Genomic DNA, 9,259 nt, shown 5'->3' with positions numbered 1-9,259 from the left:
GTAGCATAGTGTGGTTTCGGGGGACATGTTCAAGCCATAATGGGAGGTACGCAGTTCACAGAGAAGAGGAATTCTCCCTTCTCTCCTGTTCCTGCTTTTTGGGATTTTTTATCCACACATTTTGGCTGTTCCCTTAGGACATCATTCCCTTAAGGCTTTAGGCTTTTGGAAACTAAGGTAAAGACCTTCCGTCCATTCTTTCTGCCCTACAGCACCCCTTCCCTGAGGTATTGGACAAACAACTTAGTCATATGAATCTAAGCAAGACCAAAAGGAAGAATCGTTGATCGGTCGCTATCTCAGAGATGCTCTCTGCCACATAAGTGACCATTCTTCTTCCTGAAGTACAGAAGAGAAGTTAGCGGGGGAGGATCCGTGGCTTTGGGATTCCTGTTGTGCCTCCTTGGAGATAAAAGTTGAGAAGGAGCCGTCATTCCCTTAGCAAGTAAGAAGATAGGGAGAAGCTTTTTAAAAACACCTTTATTTTAAAATTTTACATCATCTTTGGGTAATTCAGAATTTGATTAGGATGTTTCAGATACTTCTGAGATCAAGGTCTCCAAACCAAGGTGAATAGCTTATGTGACTGAAGGATTGGGGGACCTCATGATATAGGATGAAGAGATGGCTACTGACAAAGACACAGTCCCCTCAGGACGGGGACTTTCCGGCGGCACTCAGTTACCATTTTTAAATTATCTGTCACAGATAAGAAACCTCTCACCAGAACAACAATACCTCTGATTTGCATTTTACTAATTTCCATATAGAGAGAACACAGAATTAAAAGTTCTATAGACCCCAAATCACATTGACATTAATCTGATCCCTTACATTAATAATAACAATGAAAAGCTAGCATCTACCCAGTGTAGTCTCACACCCATGCCTCTCTCTTGCTGGCAGAATGCTCCTTCCTCACACTGTGTATGATTCAAAGATTGCAATGTATGCATCAAATCGGAACCTAAAGCAAGCTGGGAATTCATGGGCTCAGAGAGCTGGAAAAGACTTCCTCCACACAGCAGGAGGCAGCCCAAGTGCTCGGCCCATTCCCAAGCAGAAAGGCCAGAGCTGCAAGGAGGGGGAAGGTGGGGTGAGGAGGAGGGGGAGGAGGGACACTTCTATACCTACACCCTCCACTGTGTGGATGGTTTCCTGGGTGCTAGGCAGGGTAGTTGTTGTCTCCCAGTGGGAGAGTTAATTTCCTGATGACAGGACCCCCTCCCTGACCTACCTCAAAGCAAGGTCAGGCCCAGGTGTGAGTTTGGAGCAGGTCCTTAGTAAAGGGAGGAATGGAGGGAAGGAGGGAGGGAGGAAGCCACCAGGTACTGAGCACCTGCTATGTGCCAAGTACAGAACTGGGACAGGTGTTTCATGTAACACAACAGCCTTGTGAGGTAGGCTCACCACCCCTATTTTACAGATGTGGAAACAGAGTCTCAGGAAAATTCGCTCATGGAAGCATGGTTAGTATATAGGGGAGTATCAGTTGGAAAACCCAGAGCTTCTCCCTCCAGGGCTCCCTCTACTGCCCCATAAGCCAAGGGTCTGGCAGTACATGAGCACTCCAGCTCCCAGACGACTGGTCCAGAGCTCAAGCTTAAGAGGCCCTGAACCCTGGTTCTACAGCATTATTTTGTGACCCTGAGCAAGTCCTTTACCTTCTCCTCCCCAGAGGCCAGACCAGTCCAGTGTGGTTCTCCACTGGAGAAGGGAGTTGCAGTAAAACTACCCAGGAAGCATGCTGGCACACCACGGTGGGAGGGCCTCTGTCTGGAGACTGCGATATCACCCCCTTGCTGGAGGGGTGGAGGGCATGGCTGTCTGATAAACCTTGTGAGGATCCGTTACGGTCTCTAAGGTGCTCATTTCTGAGAGCAAGTTTAAATTCTAGGGAACCACATCCCCACTCCCTGAGAGACATTCTGTGAAAGGCCCATGAAGGCGAAAGAAATCATCAGATCAGGATACTTTTAAAGTACAAAATGCTTAAAAGTAATTTGAGAGAGGGAAAAAGTCTACTTTAAAGGGGAAAACAAGATGGTAGCCAGGGGTGGGGGCTGGGGCGAGCATTAACAGGGAAGCAGTGGACACGGTGTGTGACCCCAGCTGCAGTGAAGGGTCAGGCCAGGCCAAGCGCGGACAAATTGGGTTTTTGGCATCCGGCTTGCCAGGTGTCTCCCATGGGGCTGCACTGCGACAGGGGAAGCAGCTTCCTCAGAAAATAACTTGAGCCTCGAAGGTCAGGCAGACCTTAGAGAATAAATATGGGCAATAAAGGCAAAAAGGAAAACGCAACTCAAATGACTCAAACATCTGCTGACATGTTCCTCCAGTCCCCTGAAATCTCCACAGCCCAGCTCAGCGAAGCTCCCTACGACCCACAGACATAGCGAACGCGTTCCCCCCCTGAGCATGTAAGCTCATAACCCGGCAAATCGGCATTGCTGCCACCACCAGCCCCCTCCCCGGTGCACTGAGCACACTGAACCCTCCATCTCCCTCCCACTGAACTGTGAGCAAACGGAGGATGGAGACCGTGCCCTTCTATGCCTCTCTTCTCCATACGGAGAGGATGTGTGTTCATCACGACCCTTTGCACATGAGCACCCAGGCTAAGGACCCACCAAGCCAGCTAGAGTGATAGGAATGCCTCATCTCCCAAGGGCACGGACCTCAAGAGCAGCTTTGTTCTGGAGGAATTGAGCATGTTTCCTATGCCTCAGACCACTCCCTGGCTCCCCAGAGCTACCCTGTACCCACACACAATCATAATTTGGGAGAATTTCTTTAACACGTGAAATCAGTGTCTAGGAGCAGATGTTGAGCAACAGAGAGTGCTGGTTTGTGAGGATAATGTCATTCTGCGGGGGGGAAACAGCTCAGCTTTGGCAGCCCTGGAGGGAAAGGCGGTGTGGAGAGAATGCTAGGTGTGCGGCGGGAGGCTTTGGGCTCGCACACCTCTGCATCTACCAGGCAGGCTGGACCTAGCTGCCTGCTGTTGGAACTCCTGCAGCCTGAGGCTCTTGGTGACAGAAGGCCCATCATGCAGGCAGTGATTGTTCGGGAACGTGACCTGCCCAGATGTGGTGGAGAAGGGCGAAGGGACCTGACTGGGGAACCCAGGCTCAGCATCGAATTTTCCGGAAGCCAGGCAGTGTAGCTTTTCCCAGAAGGTAAATGTCCTCGTCTGTGCCCTGATTAAGGTGTTTTACCAGATTCTTCTCAAAGAGGAGTGGGTGGTAGGCGCCCATCGTGCAGGCACTGTCAAAGAACTTCTGGTAGTAGTAGCACACGTCGGTCCTTCGCTTGGATGGGAGGAACTCGTAAATATCCACCTGGTCACACAATGTCATCATGATGATGATTCCTGAAGAGGAGAGCAGAGGTAAATTCGGCCCAACAACACAACTCCACACCCTGGAGCTCTGCCCCATGAGTCCAGCAACTCAAGAACCCAAATCTGGGGAGAGGTCTATTTGGAGAGTTTCTACGTATTACTGTGATTCCCAGTCTGAGCTCAGCCAGTAAGCCGGTCCAGCAGGCTGTTCCTCGGGATGCAGGGCTGCTGAGCCCTATGCCCCTCTGAACCCCTGGCAGGTCAGGGGCTGGTGCATGGTAGCTTCTCCCTAAACACCAGGGGACGGACGTGTTCCATCCATCAGTCACTGAGCTAATCAGTGTGAATAAGCTAGATGAAGAGAGAGGATAAGATGACTGGAGGGACAGTACCATCCATGTACATAGAACTTTCTAGCACTTTTATATCCTGTAGGAGCCTCGCAGATGGCCCTGACTGGGAGAGGTGATTCTTACAGTGCTCAGGAGAAACAGTGTGGGCAGGGAGGCTGTCTTTCCCCAGCTGGGAGGATGGCGGTCGGAACAGGAGCCTGCCTGGTCCGTGTTGATGGGCTCTGCTCATCCTGGCGGGAGGCGGAGTGCAGGGAGTGAGGCCAGGTTGGCGCTCTCAGGGAGGAGGCACAGAACACTCTGCTGGAGATATGACCCCAACAAGAGGCAGGAGACTCCTGCGACACACACACCTGTCCCCACCTGGCTCAATCACCTCATGCAGGACACGTCCCTCTCTGGGCCTCAGTTTCTCCATCTGCCTCTTACCACACAGGCTGTTGCTAGGATACAATAAGATCATGGCTCTCACACCCCTTTTGACCACCATAAATATAGGGGAAGTTTATGATGAAATACTCCTCACTAAGAGCAAAACTGTAAACTGCTAGCAGCCACTTTGTTCTAGAGGAATCGGATAGGGGAAGAGCCCTCTCTGGCTGCCCCTGGTCCACCGGGGGAGAAAAGACACTTCTGCAACTAAACTGTGAAGGCATGACAGAAGTGGCTTCTGGAAATTTCAGGAGGGAACACTTCCTGTGGGGGAGGTCTCATGTAAACATCCTGGCGACACTGGATGGGGCCCAGCAGGGGCCACAGCCATCGGGGACAGGCAAAGGGAGGGGACAGTGGGGTGATGGGAAAGTGTTCCCTGGGATGCTTTTCCCACTATTCCTGCTCCAAAGGGCTCCTGGAAGAGCCCCAAATGCACACATACAAAAGTTGAAGAGAATTGTACAAAGACACTCTACTGAGATGGTCCCCATCCCTTTCTCTAAGGAGTGCTTCTGACAGTAAACACTCAGTTGTTCACAAATTCAGAGCCCATTACCACAGGGCTAGCCTGTGCCGCACCCAGAAGAAGGCATCAAACTAAGAGACTCTTAACAAAAGGGAACCGAGGTTGCAGGAGGGGAGGTGTGTGGGGGATGGGCTAGATGGGGGATGGGCATTAAGGAGGGCACTTGTGATGAGCACTGGGTGTTGTATGTAAGTGTTGAATCACTAAACTCTACTTCTGATGCCAATATTAAGTCATATATTAACAAACTAGAATTGCAATAAAAATTTGAACAAAAATGTAAAATTTAAAAAGGAGGAAGAATGTTTTAAACTCCGTCCCCATCCTGAGGGAGTTTGCATCCCAGGAAGAGGGCAGGCTCATCATGCAGTGGTTTGGGGGGGAGGGTCTACCCTGCGGGGAGCCCAGAGAAGGGAGCCTCCCTTCCTTGTGTCCAAGAAGAAAGCCTGAAGCCAGCATTCAGGACCCTCTGGACTCAGATCCCAGCCCACCTACACCAGCTCCCTCAGCTTCGTTCATGACCCTCAAACCCAGGAAAACTCTGCCTCTCATTCTTCTCTCAGGGCCAGGACTAGGGTACTCACTGGGTTTGACAGATTTTTGAAATTTTGAATAAAGTATTATTGACTATTGCTTTGTCTTCAGATGCCAATATGGCTCAGTGTAACATTATCACTGATCCTATCTTTATTTAAAATTTTGGTATTTCATTCAGGATAAAATCTTGCAGTAATTACGGTTTTTAAAAGATATTATTTTAATATTATTTAGCTTGTTACTGAATTTTCTGGTGTCCTCTCAAATGGTATACCTGAGGCAAGTGCCTCTCTTGCCTCATCTTCCAAATCCCAGCCCTGCTCTTCCCATTTTCCTGCCCCCTCCCCAAGGCAAATCTACCCCTCACCCAGGCCTGGCCCAATGCCACTCCTCCACTGAGCTCTCTGACAGCACCCCAGGAGGGGTGCTCTCTCCTGGCTGAACTCCCACACCAAACACCCTAAAGGAGAAGGATTCTTACTGATCTCTGGAACTTAGCTAGAACTTGGCCCAGTGTAGAAATACAGCAAAAACCTGGCAACTGTTTGGTGAACAAAGGAATGAATGAATGAATGAGATCCCATTCCCTAATCTCTTCTAGAAACAAACATGAGAGGTCTTTCCCCAGATACAGACTCACCAAGCATCCCAGAGGATGGGGGGTTGGGCTGAATCTCCTCTGGGGAGATTTCTTGAATGATGTCCCACAGTTCCCAAGGCATCTGGGGCTTGAGGATGTAAAAAGGCTGGTCAGGATGCAACTTGCGGTAGCTCTTATAGTTCTCGAAGAAGCTGTAGTCAGGGCTCTGGTACCACTGAAAGAGAAGAAAATGGTCTCCTTAAGGAGAGGGAGGTGCCTTGGAGCCCCTTCCTCGGAGTGGATTCCAGACTTCTCCATGTCACAGCTCTCACTTGCTAGCAGAGGGGACCCAGCACACAGCCTATGCTCCCAGGGAATTTTGAGCTTGGTGACCCTGGAACAGCTTCAGATTTTGGGATCACAGACTCTGGGAATGCTCAGAGGGGTCCTTGGCACCATCTGATCCCACCTCTCATTTTTTTTTAAAGATTTTATTTATTTGACAGACAGAGATCACAAGTAGGCAGAGAGGCAGGCAGAGAGCGAGGAAGGGAAGCAAGCTCCCTGCCTAGCAGAGAGCCCGATGCGGGGCTCGATCCCAGGACCCTGGGATCATGGCCTGAGCCAAAGGCAGAGGCTTTAACCCACTGAGCCACCCAGGCACTCCCCACCTCTCATTTTCAAAGGGCCAAAAACTGGGGCACAGCTTGCCACAACTGCGGGTTGGGAGCCCCTGTCCTGCCTCAGACACACTTCAGCTCTAAGTGAGATCCAAGCAAAACTGTGGAGGCTGAGGTGGCGAGGGTGCCAGTGATCACCAGAGCCTGTCAGGGCCTGGTGAGTCTGACTTCAGAATCCTGTGTCCCCAGGACAGCGCGCTCTGTCCTTCCACCATAACGCCATTCTCCTGCGACAGTGCAGCCATATCAGGGAGAGGCCAGCTGACACACATGACAAACAGCAAGGGCACCATTCCAGAGAGGCTGGGGAGCCAACAGGCCTGAGACTCCCATCCTCTTCCCAAAAGAGAGCCCTCCGCTTAGTAAACCAAGTTCGGGGACAGGCGACTTCCCCTCTCCACATTCTCATCTCCTCACCTGTAAAAGGGAAGCACCCATGCCTCTATCTACTTCCCTGTGTTGTTATGAGTGAAATGGGAAGAATTCTGGAAACCAGAAGTAGGTCAAGCATGATGCTTCTGTCCTAGGAATGAGAAACTACGGTCTATTTCCTGCTGATTTGCTTCAGAAATAACTACTAGATGGACACAATCCCACCCCAGACGGTGAGAAATCCTGTCACTGTTACTCCTGAGCCACCCATCAAAGGAGAGAAAAACATGGCCCTGCGGGGCGGAGCACAGAGAGCACTGGTATCAGACAGGAATACTTCCGCACTGCGAGTCCAGATGAAGTGCATTCCCCTCATGTGGAAAGAGACAGTCCTCGGGGTAGGGGCCCACGTCAGCCATGACTTTCAAAACCCAGGAAAACTCAGGACCGTCTATGGACAAACAGAAGACTCATTCCCTATTTCCCGAGGACACCCACTTACCTTTGGGATATCTGAATGGTAAACAGACGGGTCCCACACAATTAGGATTCCCTCATTGTACAGACTGTCTTTGAGGAAGCGCCCTTCAGTGGTGACCAGCTGCAGGAAAAAAGAGACAAATGGTCACCTGGATGTTCACATGTAAATGTCCTGTGGTGAGTGATGACTGACAGGTGGCAAGTGCCACCCTAGGCACTTCGGTTCAGTGATCCAGGATGTCAGCTGTCAGACATTCACCTTAAAAAGCACATGTTGCCCAGGCAGAAACTGAGAGAAACAAATGGCAGAAACCAAATCAAGAACTGCCTGAAAATGAAAGCAAGCATCACAGTCATTGCTCCCCACCTCAACCACTCACCATCATGACGTGGAGATGTAATCAGAGTCACTGTATTATCCCAAGAATGACTAGATACAACCCAGAGGGCAGCAACTTGCCACGAGCTTCTGAGCTACCTGTCCCCTCATACCTCTCCCAAAGGCATGGAAGCCTGAAGAATATAATCCCACTTCCTCAGTGTATCTTTGAGGCAAGAACTACTGGTGCTGGGCCCACCTTGGCTGGGGATCATGTGGCTGTACTGGGTGCTAAAGAGTTCCCAGGGAGTCATGGAATGCCAGCATGAGTATGGCCATGAGGTGAGTGAGCGTTCAGGGACAAACAATAGCGGGCCAAGCCATGGGTGTGAGGTGTGAGGAGAGGGACGATGTCCCAGACAAAAGAAACAATGTGTGCAAATTCCCAGGTGTGAGAATATGTGGCAGAGACTGGTAGGTGTCACCCAATATGCATTCATTCTTTCTTCCTTGGAAACAAACATTTCTGTTTACCTCAACACATGGCCATCTAAAATAAAGATTACCTGAAATAAAAATTTCCCAGCCTCTCTTACAGCTAAGCCTGGCCATGATAAAATTCTGGCCAAGGGTGTATAAGCAAGTGTGATTTCCAGGAAGTGTCCTTCCTTGTTCATTTCTCCTTCCTGCTGGCTGAAGGTGGACATGATGGCTGGAGCTAAAACAGTCATCTTGGACCATGAGGATGAAGTCATGTGACTGAACGATAAATGCACAAGGTAGGAGGAGCCCAGGTTCCTGACACACTGGAACACCACAGCAGCTCTGGGATGTCCACCCTTGGACTTCTTTCACACGGGATAGAAATACATTTTTCTCTTGTTAACCTTGTGTTGAGGGGTGGGCAGAGTGTTGCTGTCCCAAACAGCCAAACCTAATTCTACTTAGTACCATGAGGAGCTTGTCTGGGAACTGCAGGTTGTCCAGTGTTACCAATGCCTGGTGATGTGTGTGCACTCAAGAGAATTAGAGATAACTGGGATTTTTAAAATGTCTCCTGCTCCTCTCCAGTCATCTTCTTAGTATACAAGAAAGAGACCAGTGGCAGCAAGTTCTGGCACCCTAAGACATTGCCAGCATCTGTGGCTTCACAGAAATCCTGAGAGCTGCTTAAGTCTTCTCCTTTCCGTCAATGAAGAACAACAGTGAGAGTGACAGATGCCATCTGACCATGTTTATTCCAAGCCAGCTACGTTCATACATGATCTCAGCTCATCTTTGCAACCACCCCAGGAGGTAATTATTAATATGCCCATCTTATAAATAAGGAAACCAACTCAGAGATGCTAAGAAACTCACCCAAGCCATACAGCTAGTAAGCAGGGGTCTGAACTGGAGGTCTCCAGGGTCCACACTTCTGACCTACATACTGCACTGCCTCCCACAAAGCAGGTAGGGTGGGTCAGCCGTGGTGTCAGGAGGACAGGCCAAAGAAAGCAGTTGATGAGGGACATAGGCATGTCACGAGAATGTTGCTTCTTGTCTGAGTCATAGTAAGTCACAGCTGGAAGACCCTCAAGGGCTGGACCCAAGTCTGTCATTTTCAGGTAGATAAACTGAGGTCCAGAGAGAAGAGA

General features: G+C 50.0%; 1 protein-coding gene across 1 annotated transcript in view; it reads right to left on the bottom strand.

The window, feature by feature from the left end:
- Positions 1–461: 461 nt before the first annotated feature.
- The window catches only part of ST6GAL1 (ST6 beta-galactoside alpha-2,6-sialyltransferase 1), a 27,794-nt gene continuing 18,996 nt past the window's right edge, over positions 462–9,259 (bottom strand). Inside the window, exons 3-5 of the mRNA XM_047732543.1 lie at positions 7,326–7,424; positions 5,832–6,006; positions 462–3,373 (exon numbers count right to left, since the gene is read on the bottom strand). Of these exons, the coding sequence (XP_047588499.1) occupies positions 3,132–3,373; positions 5,832–6,006; positions 7,326–7,424 (516 nt within the window). The 3' untranslated portion in view covers positions 462–3,131. The remainder of the gene's footprint in view (positions 3,374–5,831; positions 6,007–7,325; positions 7,425–9,259) is intronic.

The sequence above is a fragment of the Lutra lutra genome, chromosome 1 (genome assembly GCF_902655055.1).
Source record: "Lutra lutra chromosome 1, mLutLut1.2, whole genome shotgun sequence".
Taxonomy (NCBI): Eukaryota; Metazoa; Chordata; class Mammalia; order Carnivora; family Mustelidae; genus Lutra; species Lutra lutra.
Note: the sequence above shows the minus strand (reverse complement) of the source record. Positions and strands in the feature narration are given on the sequence as shown.